Below are 20427 nucleotides of genomic sequence, written 5' to 3'. Positions count from 1 at the left end.
ACAGTTGGTGCGATTATTCGCAAATGGAAGAAACACAAAAGAACTGTCAAACTCCCTTGGCCTAGGGCTCCATGCAAGATCTCACCTCGTGGAGTTGCAATGATCATGAGAATGGTGAGGAATCAGCCCAGAACTACACAGGAGGATCTTGTCAATGATCTCAAGGCAGCTGGGACCATAGTCACCAAGAAAACAATTGGTAACACACTACGCCGTGAAGGACTGAAATCCTGCAGCGCCCGCAAGGTCCCCCTGCTCAAGAAAGCACATATACATGCCCGTCTGAAGTTTGCCAATGAACATCTGAATGATTCAGAGGACAACTGGGTGAACGTGTTGTGGTCAGATGAGACCAAAATGGAGTTCTTTGGCATCAACTCAACTTGCCGTGTTTGGAGGAGGAGGAATGCTGCCTATGACCCCAAGAAACCATCCCCACCGTCAAACATGGCGGTGGAAACATTATGCTTTGGGGGTGTTTTTCTGCTAAGGGGACAGGACAACTTCACCGCATCAAAGGGACGATGGACGGGGCCATGTACCGTCAAATCTTGGGTGAAAACCTCCTTCCCTCAGCCAGGGTATTGAAAATGGGTCGTGGATGGGTATTCCAGCATGACAATGACCCAAAACACACGGCCAAGGCAACAAAGGAGTGGCTCAAGAAAAAGCACATTAAGGTCCTGGAGTGGCCTAGCCAGTCTCCAGACCTTAATCCCATAGAAAATCTGTGGAGGGAGCTGAAGGTTCGAGTTGCCAAACGTCAGTCTCGAAACCTTAATGACTTGAAGAAGATCTGCAAAGAGGAGTGGGACAAAATCTCTCCTGAGATGTGTGCAAACCTGGTGGCCAACTACAAGAAACATCTGACCTCTGTGATTGCCAACAAGGGTTTTGCCACCAAGTACTAAGTCATGTTTTGCAGAGGGGTCAAATACTTATTTCCCTCATTAAAATGCAAATAAATGTATAAAATTTTTGACATGCGTTTTTCTGGATTTTTTTGTTGATATTCTGTCTCTCACTGTTCAAATAAACCTACCATTAAAATTACAGACTGATAATTTCTTTGTCAGTGGGCAAACGTACAAAATCAGCAGGGGATCAAATACTTTTTTCCCTCACTGTACATTATGTACAATAAACCCGCATATTGTAATTTTGCACTGCTAGGCTAATAATGGTTTAATGTCAGTTAGGTGAAGTGTTCTCTTTATTTAGCAGGACAACAAGAAGAAGGAGAAGAAGTAAATGTGGAGGAATGCAAGCAAATAAAAGATCTGACTTGGAATTGCATCAGGAGTGCTTCTGGTGCATTCACATAACTGCTTAATTATTCTAATTATTTAGACCATTTTTGATTTTGTACTTTGATATAGTGTCTTAATTGTTAGGAATCGATTGGTTTGGAATTTGGCTTTGGCATAAGGTTTGACGTTTTTAAAAGTTGATGTTAAGGTTTTAGACGTCCCTGTTTTTTTTGTTTTTGTTTTTTTACCTCCCGTTTTGAAGGGATGGTGTAGACTTATTTCGATAGTTATTTTTGCATTGTCAAGTAACGATTTGAGACAATTTGTTCTTTGCTCTTCCATCTGATTAAGTAGGAAATCAATGCCTCAAATAATTTTAAAATGGCCACTTTTTATATACCAACTGATTAAAGTACACTATCAGTTTGGAGTTGTGCGAGGTTGTTAATTCTGTTAATATTATCTGTCCATTTGGGAATTCTGCCACTTAAATAATCCACACACTATATTAGTCTCAATTATGACATCACATGTTTTTTGTTGCGATGAGTAATGAAGAACATGATGCGTTTGTAAGGTGGTCATTTACATGGGGTGTCATTTATTAGCCAATTACAAATATTACTACTGCTATTACAGTACAATCCCTTTTTACTGAAGTCATGCATTTGTAACATTTCCCCTTGAATGATCAGAGTAATTTACTGGTTAAATTTAAGACATTGATTCTCCCTGTGAGGCTGCTCTAACCAGTCTTTGTTGTAGTTTGTGCCAATAGGGGATCTTATCAGTTTGTTTTAATAAGATGCAAATGATAGAGCAGACGGCTTTGCATCTTAGATGTTAAATATCCAGACCTTGCACGGACTCATCTATTGGAACATAAATGACTGCTAAGGCAGTTGTATGATATTTTTCAATGTAATTGCTGGTGGTGTCGTCTGCTATGGTGTCAAGAAAGTGATGTTTTATGGATTGACTTGTATTGAGAAGTGTAATATATTTTCCTGATAATTATTTTGTCAAGCTTGTTCTCTTTCCACTACTAACAAAGATTCAGTGCTTGAAATAGAGGCAATCAGTAGAGAACCTGTGTTTCATGTAATTAGGTGACATGAAAGAAATCCCACTAATCTTCATGTTATTCCCTATGTGCAGGGGTAACAACATTTATTTTCAAGGTGCACTGACAGTTTTATTGAGAAGTAATCTCTTGTGACAGGGGTTACGGGATTAATTGAGAAGGTATGGCAGTACTGCCAAATTCAAACCAGTCTAGTCAATTAACTCACTGAATCACATGGCATAGCATCCAGTTACCAGTCAGAACGTGTCCTCATCTACCCAGTAATACCTTGGCTAAAGGATTAGCCATTACAAATGTTTCAACCTCTCGCTTGATGTTGGTAATCAAGATGAAGTGAAATTTACTTTTTCTGATATGGGTCGTAGTCCTTAATTTTTTAACCTTTTTAATTGAATGACATTGAACAGATAATCTGGCAGTCAAACATCCTCTGCTATGCAGCTCAAGGCTTTATTTTCTTAGAAGTGCCAATAACAGTACAAGTTTACCAAACTAATCACCTGTTGCTTTTCAACTGAGGATTTTACTGTTTCAAAAATGAAATAACTGCATATCTTATACTGTGAAATTTGTTTTGCTTTTACGGGAATTACTGTTGTAATTCTGCTACATTTAATGTAATTTAAATTTGTTAAAATAAAGTTTGATTAAGTCAATGACACTTATGCTCATGTTTTAATAATGGTTGCAAAGTAGCACACATCCATCCCTATGTGGATTTTTAACAGGGCGTAGTCATTTCTATCCGACAGTGTACAAAACATTAGGAACAACTGCTCTTTCCATGAGACTGACCAGGTGAACGCTATGAACCCTTACTGATGTCATCTGTTAAGTCCACTTCAATCAGTGTAGATGAAGGGGAGGAGACATTAAGCTTTGAGACATGGCTTGTGTATGTGTGCCATTCAGAGGGTGAACGGGAAAGACAAAAGTGCCTTTGAACGAGGTATGGTAGGTGCCAGGTACACCGGTTTCTGCCAAGAACTGCAGTGTTACTGGGTTTTTCATGCTCAACTGTTTCCTGTGTGTATCAAAAATGGTAACTTGACACAACTGTGGGAAGCATTGGCATCAACATGGGCCAGCATCCCTGTGGAATGCTTTCGACACCTTGTAGAGTCCATGCCCTGATGAATTGAGGCTGTTCTGAGGGAAAAAGGGGGTGTAACTTAATATTAGAAATTGTTCCTAATTCCTTTGTACACCAATTGTGTGTCATCCTAACTGTAAACATTGTGTATAGTACTGAATATACCCTGTCATCTCTGGGATATAACACTAGTTATTTGATTCGGTGCAGTCCGCAATAATGATTAAAATGTAATTTCCCTATGTGAAAATGTGTAATTTACTATGGATGCAACATATTTTTATAAACTTTTGGGTCAGATTTCATTTACTGCCTAAATTTCTCATGTATTTCTCACTCCTGTCAACGGACCAGTATGTGTCAGTCAGCTCTGTTGCCTTGATTGCAAAATCTCTGTCCACAGTCATCTCTCAGGACAGTGTTTGCTACAACACCAGGAACCTCCACACCTGAGAACATTCAGTCCAATCTAGCCAATACCATTGTCCATATCAGGGCAGTGTTGCCATGGAAACAGTGATGATGAGGAGGAGCACAGTGGGTCTGGTGGGGGGATGGCTGGGGGCCAGGGAGATCCTGGGGGGGCGGGGTCCGTTGCAGAGGGGGGTGTTACAGCAGCTAATGCAGACAGAGCCCACCCGGCCTGGGACACAGAAAGACTGATACCCTGCTGAAACAATCAGACAGGTGGAGAAGGAGGCACAGGCCTTCCTGTAAATCACACCTGGAAGGAGAGAGAGAAGACAAAGCCTTGGCCAAAAATTACACATGTCAAAGGGTGCACATTTTAGATCTTGTAAAACAAAAGTTATTTACTATTAACCTACTAGAATAATTCAGACTTGATGTCAGAAAAAGTCAGCAAGGCTCACCATTTTCACCCACAATCACCTCCTTCTGACAGGCATTCTGGATGTTTGCTGTGCAGTTGACAATGAACTTTGGAGCTGAACAGTCATTGTCCAACAGAGTCTCTTCACAGTGGTAACACTGCATCTGATAAGGCCAGACTGAAACGCATGCACACACACTAATTGTGATGCCTAAAATACATGGAAGGAGATCTCTAGTTACAGTGCACTACAATGGAAGAACGTGTTTCCAAGCAACCTCCATGGAGATAATGCAGTGCAGAAACTCCACAAGAGGGAGCCATTTCCTTCTGTTTATGCCTCTATTCCCTCTCTAATACATTGATAAATCCATTGTCCAGTGCCCTTTTCAATCAGATTGGACAGTAAAACAGCACAGAGGTTTAAACCCGTTAAAAATGCTATAGCCACTGCTTTTTCAACTACACTGTTACTCATTTTAACACACTATTATTATGACCACTGTCTCAGGAGGAGGAGATATTCAGATGCACTTTTAAATGTGAAGGCTATCCAATCACTTGTGGTGAAATGCCAAATCCCAACAGCCAATATAGAGATAATCATTAGTATGAAGAATCCTTGACTGACTCAACCTTGCTTCCATATTGGTAATCAGTACAGTCACCCAGCTAGTGTTCAGCAGAGATGTTTGGAATAGATCTGTTGTGCTTCCTCTGACTATCTGGGCTTGATTTATATGTTATGCCTGCATGATCTGATGGATATTGCTTGCAACACATAAAACACATTATAGCAGCACTTTGTAAAACACATCGCTAAATCACTAATTTGACCCCCAAAAAACGGATTACATCCTATATTCATGGTATTGTACTTTATGTCTCTATGTCGGGTCATCAACTATAAAATATGAATGCAATGTGGCCAAACATCATTATTGCATTAGCCATAGTTCAAACAAAAATGTTAACTTGTCTAACTATAAGGGTGTTGGAGCAGAAATTATTAATGCGTCTGTCTGAATGACAGATTGACAGAATGGCCATTTTAATCATGTTCACTGACTGGTATTATGATTATGACAGGTAGGCTCAGACTCCAAAGGTAAAACAAGTTCAATCATTAATTTCTGTCATTGTGTGTAATTGCGCATGTTTAGCCTACATTTAAAGCGATTACATTCATATTTGCATAATTTTAGAACATATTGTATACATTATATTAGCATAGAGCCTTTACGCATGGATTTAGTTGGGTAGGCTAAAAGGCTTCTCAAAAATCTCGTTTTATTCTAGACTATAAGCTTTAAATTGAGAGATTTTAAGAAATTCATTATTACTCGGGATTGCAACTGTTATAAATAATATAAATAAACCTACACTGACATTTACAAAAGAGAAACAGTAGTTATGTACCTGAGCAAAGGACGCATCCACACAGAGAAGCGAGGAGAACAAACGATTGCATCGTCCATAAACTCCATCAGGTTACTTTTTCTCCCCAAAAAACATTACACAGTTGTATGGTCAGCCTCAACTTGAATCCACTTCTGATAAAGTAGGAACAGTAATATCACCAGTAAGCATCCAGTGTCATGCCTAAAAAGGTTTCTAGGGGGCTTGCTTCTCCTAACTTTGAGTGCGCTCTGTTTGGCAAGCGTCACAGAATCAATCTCAATCTGACGCCTCGATCATACCGGCTGCGTCATTGCGCAAAATGGGACGCAGCATCATCTGGATGTGTGAAACATAATCATTCTGCTACCATTTCTGTCAAGGATTCTACGCATACAGTTTTGATGCATATTCGAGAAATCCAATGTATGTGTCACACAGAACGCACTGCAAGAATGCAAACACAGGGTTACATTAGAAATTAATGTAGGTACTTCTGGTGTACCAAAACGCATTAACACTGTAGGTGTGATCCAGTGGCGGTCAGTGCCGTTTATGATGAGGGAGGACAATTTCTTTAGTTCATGAGCATGGCCTTATTTCTATTACAGCATGTTCAATGACTGTCATTCATATTCCATTCACGCAGTTCAATGTAACATCGATGGGTTTAGGCTACTACATGATATTCAAATTTTCACTATACCCATCATGAGGTTGCTGCAACCTAGCCTATGAATGAACGTTTACAAAGTAGGTGCACACAGGTCGAGAGAAAAAATTGAGATGACAGACAATACCGCCTTGCACACTCTTGCGTGCATCTAGCTTCTCTAGTGTGTAATCATTAGCCCAACAGTTGCAAACAAGAGTTTATATTGGATAAATTCAGGTATTTTTATCCCTGTGTCGTTTGCTTTCGTTTAAGAAACGTTTTTCAATGGAATCGGCAGAATGAATACCTGATCATAGCCGCCATGTTGTATTCATTCACCCTCTATGCACTCTCCTCCTCTCACCTTTTCCCTTCGTTTGTGGACTTCAATTAACAACACATCAGCTGTATGTGACCAGGCGAAAAAAACTTTCCAAGCTAAACCGTGTCATAACCACTACACACAGCCTACATCGTTGTCCCCATATTAGCTAAAGTAACGTCCTAGTCCACATAGCTAATAGAACTAATGCATTAATAATTATTTGTGGGTTTTTTACCTTTATTTCACCGGGCCTTCACGACTGGACTACCGACGTTATCTGCCCGAGGGAGTTATCCAACTGGCACCTCCGTCGCGACGTTACCTGAACGCCCATCTGCGGCCCGCTAATCGTTAGCTGTCTTATCGGCTGCTATCTGAATAAGTCTATCGGACAATTTTTTTCTTGGGTCACTATAACTATATCTATTTTGCCAATTGGATTGATCCCCTCTACCACACGGAACCCCACTAATCTACCGACGGAAACGCATGAGGTGGCTAAAAACAGACCTCCATCCTATGCTAGCTTGCTACGGATGGCCCGGCTAGCTGTCTGAATCGCCGTGTCCCCAACCAACCTCTACTCACTGGACCCTTATGATCACTCGAATAAGCATGCCTCTCCTTAATGTCAATATGCCTTGTCCATTGCTGTTCTGGTTAGTGTTTACTGGCTTATTTCACTGTAGATCCTCTAGCCCTGCTCACTATACCTTATCCAACCTTTCAGTTCCACCACCCACACATGCGATGACATCACCTGGTTTCAATGATGTTTCTAGAGTCAATATCTCTCTCATCATCACTCAATACCTAGGTTTACCTCCACTGTATTCACATCCTACCATACCTTTGTCTGTACATTATACCTTGAAACTATTTTATCGCCCCCAGAAACTATCTTTTACTCTCTGTTCTAGACGTTCTAGACGACCAATTCTCATAGCTTTTAGCCGTACCCTTATCCTACTCCTCCTCTGTTCCTCTGGTGATGTAGAGGTGAATCCAGGCCCTGCAGTACCTAGCTCCACTCCTATTCCCCAGGCGCTCTCTTTTGATGACTTCTGTAACCGCAATAGCCTTGGTTTCATGCATGTTAACATTAGAAGCCTCCTCTCTAAGTTTGTTTTATTCACTGCTTTAGCACACTCTGCCAACCCGGATGTTCTAGCCGTGTCTGAATCCTGGCTTAGGAAGACCACCAAAAATTCTGAGATTTTCATTCCTAACTACAACATTTTCAGACAAGATAGAACGGCCAAAGGGGGCGGTGTTGCAATCTACTGCAAAGATAGCCTGCAGAGTTCTGTCCTACTATCCAGGTCTGTACCCAAACAATTTGAATTTCTACTTTTAAAAATCCACCTCTCTAAAAACAAGTCTCTCACCGTTGCCGCCTGCTATAGACCACCCTCTGCCCCCAGCTGTGCTCTGGACACCATATGTGAACTGATTGCCCCCCATCTATCTTCAGAGCTTGTGCTGCTAGGCGACCTAAACTGGAACATGCTAAACACACCAGCCATCCTACAATCTAAGCTTGATGCCCTCAATCTCACACAAATTATCAATGAACCTACCAGGTACCACCCCAAAGCCGTAAACACGGGCACCCTCATAGATATCATCCTAACCAACTTGCCCTCTAAATACACCTCTGCTGTTTTCAACCAAGATCTCAGCGATCACTGCCTCATTGCCTGCATCCGTAATGGGTCAGCGGTCAAACGACCTCCACTCATCACTGTCAAACGCTCCCTGAAACACTTCAGCGAGCAGGCCTTTCTAATCGACCTGGCCGGGGTATCCTGGAAGGATATTGATCTCATCCCGTCAGTAGAGGATGCCTGGTTATTTTTTAAGAACGCCTTCCTCACCATCTTAAATAAGCATGCCCCATTCAAGAAATTTAGAACCAGGAACAGATATAGCCCTTGGTTCTCTCCAGACCTGACTGCCCTTAACCAACACAAAAACATCCTATGGCGTTCTGCATTAGCATCGAACAGCCCCCGTGATATGCAACTTTTCAGGGAAGCTAGAAACCAATATACACAGGCAGTTAGAAAAGCCAAGGCTAGCTTTTTCAAGCAGAAATCTGCTTCCTGCAACACAAATTCAAAAAAGTACTGGGACACTGTAAAGTCCATGGAGAATAAGAACACCTCCTCCCAGCTGCCCACTTCACTGAAGAAATTAAACACTGTCACCACCGATAAATCCACGATAATTGAGAATTTCAATAAGCATTTTTCTACGACTGGCCATGCTTTCCACCTGGCTACCCCTACCCCGGTCAACAGCACTGCACCCCCCACAGCTACTCGCCCAAGCCTTCCCCATTTCTCCTTCTCCCAAATCCAGTCAGCTGATGTTCTGAAATAGCTGCAAAATCTAGACCCCTACAAATCAGCCGGGCTAGATAATCTGGACCCTTTCTTTCTAAAATTATCTGCTGAAATTGTTGCCACCCCTATTACTAGCCTGTTCAATCGCTCTTTCGTGTCGTCTGAGATTCCCAAAGATTGGAAAGCAGCTGCGGTCATCCCCCTCTTCAAAGGGGGGGGGACACTCTTGACCCAAACTGCTACAGACCTATATCTATCCTACCCTGCCTTTCTAAGGTCTTTGAAAGCCAAGTAAACAAACAGATTACCGACCATTTCGAATCCCACCATACCTTCTCCGCTATGCAATCTGGTTTCAGAGCTGGTCATGGGTGCACGTCAGCCACGCTCAAGGTCCTAAACGATATCTTAACCGCCATCGATAAGAAACAATACTGTGCAGCCGTATTCATTGACCTGGCCAAGGCTTTCGACACTGTCAATCACCACATCCTCATCGGCAGACTCGACAGTCTTGGTTATAATGCTTATGGCACACAAAATGTAGTATAAATGGTAAATTTTTCTTCCCAATATATTCCATATAAAAGGTACAATTATTACTGCACTTTAAAATGTAGATGGGGTGACTCATTAGCATATTTGGTGGCATGTTCTAAAATGTTGTATTTGTGCCAACTGTTAGTGGAAGTGTTGTACCAGTTTGAGTGGTTTTATCATTATGCTGATGAAGGTTGAGCACCTCATTTGTCCACTCCCAGTGCTACAATCTCTGTAAGAGCTTGTGACAATCAACAACTGTGCATTTTCCAGTAACTCAACGGCAGTTAGTCACCAGGAAGTTCATATTTATTTTTTCAATAATATACTGTCAGCTTGCTGGCAGGAAGCACAAGTGGGGCTGACTACATTTAATCAACTGGTCGATTGTTTGGTTGATAGGCTTTTCGACCAAGATTTTTTTAGTCGAGCAGTGGCAAATATATATATTTAAAAAATATGGTACGAGAAACCTGTCTGATTCATGACTGTCTGCGTGGACTAATACATTGGGAGGCCGCAGAGATGGCACACCAGTACTACATTTACCGTTAATTCCCATAATTCCTAATCTACAATGTTTGTTTGGTTACGGTAATTTCTGTTACTGCATTCAATATATTATTACTACAGTCTTACCGTTGTCATTGTAAGAGTGGACACGTTGTTTGCAGAGCACACAACCTAGGCTACACTGTTTATTTCATTCCATTTACGAGTTGTCAATTTATTTATTGTCTTTTGTTTGGAGCGCTCCTGCCAATCTTGAGTAAGGACATGTACCTGATTGCGCATATAAACGCATATAAAAAAAGAAACGTCCTCTCACTGTCAACTGTGTTTATTTTCAGCAAACTTAACATGTGTAAATATTTGTATAAACATAACAAGATTCAACAACTGAGACATAAACTGAACAAGTTCCACAGAAATGGAATAATGTGTCCCTGAACAAAGGGGGGTCAAAATCAAAAGTAACAGTCAGTATCTGGTGTGGCCACCAGCTGCATTAAGTACTGCAGTGCATCTCCTCCTCATGGACTGCACCAGATTTGCCAGTTCTTGCTGTGAGATGTTACCCCACTCTTCCACCAAGGCACCTGCAAGTGCCTCCCAACATTTCTGGGGGGAATGGCCCTAGCCCTCACCCTCTGATCCAACAGGTCCCAGACGTGCTCAATGGGATTGAGATCCGGGCTCTTCGCTGGTCATGGCAGAACACTGACATTCCTGATTTGCAGGAAATTACGCACACTGTGGAGCTTCTCAAAGTAAGTTTTTCTTTGCCTCAAACAGCACGTAAACAAAGTCTGTTTTTACATCCATTGAGAATGACACAAGCTCAAAAGCTTCACCTGTAGACCTGGGGCCTGTTGCACAAAAGTAGAATTAAGACATCCGGGATAAATGACTCAGCTGAGCTCAATGAAGCCAAAACATGTGCGTCCAGGCTTAATTGGTTGCACAAAGACCAAGCCAGGATGAGCAGACACGGATTCATTAAGCCAGGTGAAACCAATCCTGGATAGGTGCGCGCTCACGGCTCACTCAAATAGACCCCGCCACAGATCACAGATTAACTGATTTACCATGGCAACTAGAGCCGCGTACTTTTCCCCGTCGGAAGCACAAATCCTCATGGAGGCATACGAGGAGGTAAAATATATAATTAAGAAGAAAGGCAACACCGCCACAGTGATAAAGCAAAGAGAAAAAGCGTGGCAAAGTATTGCAGACCGCCTGAATGCGTAAGTAGTGCACAATTACACACTCACCGCTCCGCTGAAACATCACAATTACAATTCAAATATTTAATTCACATCTCCAAAAATGCAGTTGTACTGTAATTATGAAACGGTTAAATGTTTAATTGAAATGCACAGCAGATATGAGTGAAATTGTGTAAAGTAACTCCATCACACTGTATAAAGCTATGATACATTTTTTGATATTTTTACTGAAAACAAGACAAAAATACCAAGTAATTTTTTGCAGTGTGACTCCATTAAATGTGTGTGTGTGTGTGTGTGTGTGTGTGTAGATTAAACATGAACGGGCCAAAACGGACATGGCAGCAGGTCAAAATCAAATACAAGAACATTCTGCAGAATGGTATGGTCCCTGACTAATATTTAACAAAGCACAAGCATATATTGTACCCAGAAGGTGCCTGCTCACACATTGTCTGTACTGTTTTAGCAGTGAAAAAGAATACCCACAGACAAGGCACGGGTGGTGGGTCACCAAAGGCTGACCTTACCCCAGCAGAGGACATGGCCTTGGAGCTAAATAAAGGCAGGCCCGTCTTAGAGGGGATCCCTGGGGGGAAAGAGACGAGCATAGGTTCCTCCCAAGATGCCACCCGCTTCATTCAAGGTATGTCCTTCCATCTCTACATGGGATACAACCACATTCATATTGAATCAATTTGGACTGTCTGACTTTGGTTTACCTATTGCCTTGCAGTGTCTGGCAGCACTGTGTTCCTGTTAGAGCCACCAGCACAAGCACCAGACGATGCTGATCCAGTGAGTACTCCATCAAAGGCATACTGTAGGCCTGGCATGTCTTGTCTACTAGCTTCAATATGAATCCGATTAAATGTGATAGGGTGAAGGCCCCAGTGCAGCAGCAACAGCACATGATGGAGACGATGATGAGGAGGAGACCATCTCTCTGGATTCCAGAAGGCATGAGGTATCATGTTAAGACTGTGAAAGTACTATTTACTCTACAATGGTGAGGAGTCCTCATCAAAATCAAAAAATCTAATTTCTTTTACAGGACCCAGATGCTATACAGTGGGAAAACCAGCCTGGCAACATAGTGCGTATTAATAAAAGGACACCACATCCTGCCAAATTCCAGCTGCGCTAATTGTATTGTGTTCACAGAGCTCACAAGCTATCAGAAAGTTGTATGGCAACCACCTCCGGCGCCAAATAGAACTGGCAGACATAGACATTCAGTACAAGAAGAAAAAGATGGAAAATCTTGCACTGGAGTCCGAAATAAAAAAGAGGACAATTAGGAAACTGGACCTTGAAATAAAAAAACTTGAGAGGGAGGTGAGATATGCCTTCAATGTACACTGTATGCTAACTGTAACACAAATGTATTAATCATTATTTTTCTTTCCTCCCCCAGCTCCAAGAAGATGACACAGCTCAAAATAAAAATTAGGTATATTCTCGTAAAGTCAAGTGAGCCATGACATATGAGCTCTTATTGTGAGCACACAGGACGGTGGCATCTTTCTAAGGTTTTTTTTATTTTCCCAGCAATCAGTACAACCAAGTCATCGTTATAAGGCATCGCCCTCTTTTGCCCACCCCCCCAGCACCAGGTGTGGCCACTAGCCTATATGAAGGCCCAAAATTGTGTGTTCCTTTCTGCTCTGACAATGGCATGCCCATTCGTGCGAGATGTGGTGGATGAAGAAGCACTTGTGCTGAGGAGAGCCTTCAGGCGAGAAAGGGTCTTCAGGGACCGGTTGGACCCACTGGCCTTCCCTGATGACCATCTATATGAAAGATACAGGTTTTCTGCAGATGGCATCAGGTATCTATGCAGACTACTGGGTCCCAGGATTAAGCACCGCACTGCACGGAGCCATGCACTGAGTGTGGAGCAAATGGTTTGTGTGGCCTTGCGCTTTTTTGCTAGTGGAGCCTTCCTGTACTCAGTGGGGGATGCAGAACAGCTGAACAAGGCCACAATTTGCCGCACAATAAGGAGTGTGTGTCTGGCTATCAAAGCATTAGCAGATGTCTTCATCTCCTTTCCTGGCCACAGAAGACTCTGTGACATCAAAGAGGAGTTCTATAGGATTGCAGGTAAGAGGATCTACAAATTACAGGACAACTGTTAACACATAGTAGGATACTCATTACTTTGTGTGACAGGTTTCCCCAATGTCATTGGTGCAGTGGACTGCACACACATAAGGATAAAATCCCCCTCAGGTGCCCATGAGGCCGATTTTGTGAATAGGAAATCCTTTCACAGCATTAATGTTCAGGTGAACATAACTTTTTGATATTGTCCATTGACGAACACTCTGCATTGCCAGTGATGTGCATTGATTGGTGTAATATTCCTCATCTTATGATTTCAGATGGTCTGCAATGCTGACTGTGTGATCAGCAATGTTGTGGCAAAATGGCCTGGCTCAGTCCATGACTCCAGAATCTTTCGGGCCTCTGAAATCTATCAGTGCCTATCACAAGGTAAGCCACACAACCCCTATTTATAACCATCATGGCTGTGTCAAGAATATCACTGTGTTTATGAGGTAGTAATGATGAGATTTTGTGTTGACAGGTGAATTCTCTGGTGTGTTGCTGGGAGACAGGGGGTATGGCTGCCAGCCTTTTCTCCTGACACCTTTCACAGACCCCCAGGAAGCACAGCAGGCCTACAACCATGCCCATGCCAGGACCAGGGCCAGAGTTGAAATGACCTTTGGCCTCCTGAAGGCACGCTTTCACTGCCTTCACAAATTAAGGGTCAGCCCTGTTAGGGCATGTGATATTACTGTGGCTTGTGCTGTCCTCCACAATGTGGCCTGCCTGAGGAAGGAGAGGGCCCCCAGAGTGCCACCAGCCATGGACTGGGACAATCCGGCAATCTTCCCTGATGACGACAGTGGTCGGCTGCTGAGGGACCAATATGTGTTGAATTATTTTAGTTAGTATGTGTGCTTTCAATTTTGGTTAAATATGTCCTGCGGTGGCAGAGGAATTTGGGTTTTTTTGGGTTCGTTTTTTGACGAATTTGGCCTCTTATGATGTTTGTGCGGTATACTGTGTGTAATACAAGGCTGCAGGGAGGCTACTGCATCCATTCATTTGTCTGTTCAGTTGATGTGTATGGATTTGTCCTGCATTTATTTTAGTGTGCAGACATGCAGGGTGTGTTATATACAGACCTTTGAATGTGTATGTATCATTTTGTATAATATGCTTGGATTCTGTGCTTTCCATCTTGTAGAGTCACTGTGACTTCAGTTTCGAAAGGAGCTGATGGTTTACCTGCTTTGTTTTGTCCTTATTCAATAAAGGAACATAATGTTACACATTGTGTTTTTATATTCATATGGAATGTGTATTTGTTTATATGACAGAGAACTAGGGCCACACTGAAGAAAAAGGATAAAGTCATAAATTTATGAGGCTGGTTCTTTCTGCAGAAAAGCTACATATTGTTTTTACAGTTTTGATACTTATGACAATGTGATACTTAATATTCTGGCACATCAGCATGTCTTTGTTTATGAAACCATACTGAAGTACAATTTCACGAAATGCCCCACATCTGTCATTTTAACAACTGTCCTCCTTTAAAACAACTGGTTACAATATTATGACTTGTGTTTTTTTCCCCTCTGTGGCCCTAATATTCTATCATTTTATATATAGCCTTATAGTCTATGGGAAACTGTAAATTATCTAATGATAGCAACATCATCTAAAAATCATTTTTTATCCAAAATCATTGAAATTAATGATCACAAACGTTTAAATAATAACAGTGGGTCTAGTTATATGTGATAACAATGTATAGTGAGCAGTGAAATAACTATTGGTTTCCATTTGTGGTGACTGCTGACTGACATTAGGGATGAGATTAAATAGATCCTGGAATTTAGCCTGGTCTGGAGCAGGCTAGCTCCACAGAATAAATCTCCATGGTAATTTATACCATAACATATCCTCCTGCCCCCTATCCATCTTTAGTGCAACCGGATTACGGATCAATTGAGCCAGGATCACCAAGATATCCTGGCTTAATCCCTTATCCTAGTTTTGTGCAACAGGCCCCTGTTGCACCCTCTACAACCACTGTGATTATTATTATTTGACCCTGCTGGTCATCTATAAACGTTTGAACATCTTGGCCATGTACTGTTATAATCTCCAGCCAGAAGAGGATTGGCCACCCCTCAGAGTCTGGTTCCTCTCTATGTTTCTTCCTAAGTTCCTGCCTTTCTAGGAAGTTTTTCCTAGCCACCGTGCTTCTCCATCTGCATTGCTTGCTGTTTGGGGCTTTAGGCTGGGTTTCTGTATAGCACTTTGTGACATCGGCTGATGTAAAATGGGCTTTATAAATACATTTGATTGAGATGTACAAACTAGGGCACAAGGGACAACAAGCGGATAAGAGGCAATCCGTAATTTCGATTTAGACATTAATGAGCAAGCTAGGACGGACGTAGTCAATTTAACTATTTGTTCAGCGCTTTTGAAATGGGCTACTGACAGCTTACTACACAACATACACTCAGTTTTACTTTCTTAGCTACAGTATACATATCTCTCTGGCATATTACATAATTTATGCAGCAGCATACACAACACATTTGGACTCACCTTGTTGTGCTGTTCTCACTTGAACAGGAAGGTGTCACGGCGGTCCTTCATAGGGATAATTTTGTCATCAAACTTTGCCATAGTCTGGCATTCTCTGGATTTATGGTGCTTTAAAGACATTTGTGAACTCGGGAAAAAAACAAGGTTGAATCATGATGACGTCAGTGATCTTCAGGTCGGAGCTCTAGAAAGAGGCCCGAGTTGCCGACTTGCAATTCCGAGTTGAATGACCGTTCAAAATGTATTTTCCCAGTCTGAGCTCTTTTTTCCCCCCCGAGGTCCCGGTTGTCTTGAACTCACTGAAGTCTGAGATTTCCCAGTTCAATGTTTCCAGTTGTTTTGAGTGTGGCAGCATGGCCAATGTTGAATGTTTATCCTTTTAAGCTTGTAAAGAGACTCTTAAACCCAGACCACACACCCACTCCACTGAATAGCAGGCTAGTGATTGCCAAAATGAATGCCATATGCTGAATTTGCTTTAGGCCTATTGTTTACCTTTTTGTTGGTTACACTTTGATATCTGTTTAAAGGGCAAATCTACAGATGAAACAATAACAAATCGCCCCGCCTCTGTTTTGGTAAAAAGCTGAGGGATGGGCCTGGAGAAATGTGACCACTCTCAGATTAATAGACATAGCTAGGGATGCAAGGACTGACCATCCATAATACAACTATTTTTTAACCATGTTATGAGGCAAACATTGGAGTAAATCAAGCTTATATTTTGGGTTCTCATGGAGTGTGACTGTTGAACTATGCTCATGAGGCATTCATAAGTTATATTCTTCAAGAATCAATGGATATACACTACCATTCAAAAGTTTGGGGTGACTTAGAAATTTCCTTGTTTTTGAAAGAAAATTTAAAAAATTGTCGATTAAAATAACATCAAATTGATCAGAAATACAGTGTAGACATTGTTAACGTAAATGACTATTGTAGCTGAAAACGGCCGATTTTTTATGTAATGTCTGCATAGGCGTACGGATGCCCATTATCAGCAACCATCACTCCTGTGTTCCAATGGCACATTGTGTTAGCTAATCCAAGTTTATCACTTTAAAAAGGCTAATTGATCATTAGAAAACCCCTTTTGCAGTTATGTTATCACAGCTGAAAACTGTGGTTCTGATTAAAGAAGCAATAAAACTGGCCTTCTTTAGACTAGTTGAGTATCTGGAGCATCAGCATTTGTGGGTTCGATTACAGGCTCAAAATGGCCAGAAACAAATAACTTCCTTCTGAAACTCGTCAGTCTATTATTGTTCTGAGAAATGAAGGCTATTCCATGCGAGAAATTGACAAGAAACTGAAGATCTCATACAACGCTGTGTATTACTCCCTTCACAGAACAGTGCAAACGGGCTCTTACCTGAATAGAAAGAGGAGTGGGAGGCCCCGGTGCACAACTGAGCAAGAAGACAAGTACATTATAGTGTCTGGTTTATAGAAACAGACGCCTCACAAGTCCTCAACTGGCAGCTTCATTAAATAGTACCCGCAAAACAACAGTCTCAACGTCAACAGTGAAGAGGCGACTCCAGGATGCTGGCCTTCTAGGCAGAGTTGCAAAGAAAAAGCCATATCTCAGACTGGCCAATAAAAATAAAAGATTAAGATGGGCAAAAGAACAGACACTGGACAGAGGAAGATTGGAAAAAGGTGTTATGGACAGACGAATCTAAGTATGAGGTGTTCGGACCACAAAGAAGAACATTCGTGAGATGCAGAAAAAATGAAAAGATGCTGGAGGAGTGCTTGACGCCATCTGTCAAGCATGGTGGAGGCAATGTAATGGTCTGGGGGTGCTTTGATGGTGGTAAAGTGGGAGATTTGTACAGGGTAAAAGGGATCTTGAAGAAGGAAGGCTATCATTCCATTTTGCAACGCCATGCCATACCCTGTGGACGGCGCTTAATTGGAACCAATTTCCTCCTACAACAGAACAATGACCCAAAGCACAGCTCCAAACTACTATTTAGGGAAGAAGCAGTCAGCTGGTATTCTGTCTATAATGGAGTGTTTGAGTTTGTTTATTTTTATTTTTACAGGGACATGGCACATTAATCAACGTTTCAGTAAAGGTGCCGGTTTTAGCCAGCCGGCTAACTTTCAACCGCAGTCCCTGGGCAGGTTATTAAAAACAATTACAATAACAATACAGACAATCATTGAGCAGTGAGCACACGTAGAGCAACATAGGACAAAAAGCAACAAGACAAAATCCATAAAAGCAACTAAATGTTTCCACACCTCACAAGCTACAGGCAACATGGAAAGCGGCAATACACAACTAGGGATTATGTTCACAAATCTGATTGGCCTTTAGCCATGTCTTCATGTTTTTTGTTAAAGTGTGATAGGTGGTGCAGTTTTGTGTGTCTGATGGCAGTGTATTCCAGACATGGGAAGCTCTCACAGAGAAGCAGATTGACTAAAGGTGCTTTTCCTTAAGGGAACTATACATTCACCTCTCATGGCAGACCTTGTGGATCTGCTGCCATATGTTTGGGGTTTTCTGTTTAACAAAAGTACTAAGTGGAGGGGGAGCCAGGCCATTTAGGATCTTGAATACAAGACATGCGTCGGTGTATTGCACAAGATTTTTCCAACACAGGAGCTCATGCTTTCTGAGGATGTAACAGTGATGATGGCTATTGGGCTTCCTATCAAGCACTTTGAGAGCCTGTTTGTAGACAGACTGAATGGGTTTTAATGTTGTACACCAACATTCAGCTAGGGGAACCCCGTTCAGCTAGGGGAACCCCCCCAACATTCCACTGAAAAGGCAGCGTGCGAAATTCAAAAATATTTTTTAGAAATATGTAACTTTCACACATTAACAAGTCCAATACAGCAAATGAAAGATACACATCTTGTTAATCTACCCACCGTGTCCGATTTTTAATGTTAGATCACCACCAAATCCAAAAAACACGCAGCCATTTTTCCCAGCCAAAGATAGTCACACAAAAGCAGAAATAGAGATAAAATTAATCACTAACCTTTGATAATCTTCATCAGATGACACTCATAGGACATCATGTTACACAATACATTTATGTTTTGTTCGATAATGTGCATATTTATATCCACAAACCTCGGTTTACATTGGCGCCATGTTCAGAAATGCCTCCAAAATATCCGGAGTAATTACAGAGAGCCACGTCAAATAACAGAAATACTCATCATAAACTTTAATGAAAGATACATGTTTTACATATAATTAAAGATACACTTGTTCTTAATGCAACCGCTGTGTCAGATTTTTGAAAACTTTAGTAAAAAGCACACCATGCAATAATCTGAGACGGCGCTCAGATTTAACAAAATTTCTCCGCCATGTTGGAGTCAACAGAAATACGAAATTACATTATAAATATTCCCTTACCTTTGATTGTCTTCATCAGAATGCAATGCCAGGAATCCTAGTTCGACAATAAATCGATGTTTTGTTCGATAATGTCCATTACTTATGTCCAATTAGCAACTTTAGCTAGCATGTGTAGTACACGTGTCCAAACGCTGGCGCAGATGCAGGCAAACGTCGGACGAAAACTTCAAAAAGTTATATTACAAGTCGAATAAACTGGTCAAACTTAGTAGAGAATCAATCTTCAGGATGTTGTTATCATATATATCCAATAACGTTCCAACCGGAGCATTTCTTCATGTCTGTATAAGGAATGGCACACATTGCCATTTCATGACTAGCGCACATGACCAGGAACTAGCATTCTGCCAGACCACTGACTCAAATAGCTCCCACCTGGCCCCACATCACACTAGAGGCTTCATTCCACGTTCTACAGACTGTTGACATCTAGTGGAAGGCGTAGGAAGTGCAAACAGATCCATATATTACAGGGAATTGAATAGGCGATGACTTTCACATCGACCCGTCTCAGAATTCTCACTTCCTGTTTGGAAGTTTGCCTGCCATATGAGTTCTGTTATACTCACAGACATAATCAGTTTTAGAAACTTCAGAGTGTTTTCTATCCAATAGTAATAATAATATGCATATATTATCATCTGGGACAGAGTAGGAGGCAGTTCACTATGGGCACCAATTCATCCAAAAGTGAAAATGCTGCCCCCTATCCCAAAGAAGTTAAAATCAGATACCACCTGGAACTTCTCCCCTAACACATAGACATCTGGCTTAGTAGCATCAGTTGCCCTCTTTGTGAAGAACATGCAGACAGTTTTTTTCACATTGAGATGCGAACATGAGTCACTGAGCCACTTTGTAACCTGGTCCATTACAGTAGTGAGTTCTTGTGCAGCTTGTTTGCTCTCTGCATGCACATATATTACTGTATCATCTGCATACATTTGAACTTCAGACCCATTACAGACAGAAGGCAGATCATTAATGTACAGGCTGAACAGGAGGGGCCCCAGTTTTGACCCTTGGGGAACGCCCACATCATAGCTAAGAGTGGGCGACAGCTCACTGCTCAGTCTGACACACTGAGTTCTGCCTTCAAGGTATGATTTCATCCATCTCAAGGCATCGGGGGAA

General features: G+C 41.7%; 3 protein-coding genes across 6 annotated transcripts in view; 2 read left to right on the top strand and 1 right to left on the bottom strand.

Moving 5' to 3' along the window:
* LOC139561345 (probable Bax inhibitor 1) overlaps nucleotides 1-2998 on the top strand; it is a 30371-nt gene extending 27373 nt beyond the window's left edge. The window contains exon 10 of one of the 2 annotated variants that reach the window (XM_071378383.1): nucleotides 1225-2998. In XM_071378383.1, the coding sequence (XP_071234484.1) occupies nucleotides 1225-1251 (27 nt within the window). In that variant the 3' untranslated portion in view covers nucleotides 1252-2998. Of the gene's footprint in view, nucleotides 1-1221 lie in introns of both variants that reach the window. The other variant, XM_071378375.1, reaches the window with a different exon arrangement.
* Nucleotides 2999-3816: 818 nt separating this feature from the next.
* Nucleotides 3817-5917, bottom strand: LOC139561358 (ly6/PLAUR domain-containing protein 1-like). The gene is made up of 3 exons (XM_071378392.1): nucleotides 5682-5917; nucleotides 4303-4440; nucleotides 3817-4154 (listed from the first exon to the last, which is right to left on the bottom strand). The coding sequence occupies exons 1-3, from the start codon at nucleotides 5731-5733 to the stop codon at nucleotides 3922-3924; spliced, it is 423 nt and encodes a 140-aa protein (XP_071234493.1). The 5' UTR covers nucleotides 5734-5917; the 3' UTR covers nucleotides 3817-3921.
* A 4834-nt stretch (nucleotides 5918-10751) lies between these two features.
* Nucleotides 10752-14624, top strand: LOC139561328 (putative nuclease HARBI1). 3 transcript variants are annotated; one of them, XR_011672111.1, is made up of 10 exons: nucleotides 10752-11640; nucleotides 11728-11904; nucleotides 11995-12056; nucleotides 12139-12225; nucleotides 12313-12354; nucleotides 12423-12596; nucleotides 12676-12711; nucleotides 12810-13364; nucleotides 13646-13757; nucleotides 13852-14624. XR_011672111.1 is itself a non-coding variant. In XM_071378359.1 (6 exons), exons 3-6 carry the CDS (start codon nucleotides 12893-12895, stop codon nucleotides 14220-14222), a joined length of 1071 nt encoding a protein of 356 aa, XP_071234460.1. In that variant the 5' UTR covers nucleotides 12139-12225; nucleotides 12313-12711; nucleotides 12810-12892; the 3' UTR covers nucleotides 14223-14624. The 3 variants fall into 3 exon arrangements, 2 of the variants coding, with proteins under 2 accessions (XP_071234454.1, XP_071234460.1); XM_071378359.1 differs by lacking the exons at nucleotides 10752-11640; nucleotides 11728-11904; nucleotides 11995-12056 and adding an exon at nucleotides 13434-13549 and having other exon boundaries at nucleotides 12313-12711; XM_071378353.1 differs by lacking the exons at nucleotides 10752-11640; nucleotides 11728-11904 and adding an exon at nucleotides 13434-13549 and having other exon boundaries at nucleotides 11996-12056; nucleotides 12139-13364.
* Nucleotides 14625-20427: the final 5803 nt, after the last annotated feature.

Source organism: Salvelinus alpinus, chromosome 2 (assembly GCF_045679555.1).
Source record: "Salvelinus alpinus chromosome 2, SLU_Salpinus.1, whole genome shotgun sequence".
NCBI classification, from domain to species: domain Eukaryota; kingdom Metazoa; phylum Chordata; class Actinopteri; order Salmoniformes; family Salmonidae; genus Salvelinus; species Salvelinus alpinus.
Note: the sequence above shows the minus strand (reverse complement) of the source record. Positions and strands in the feature narration are given on the sequence as shown.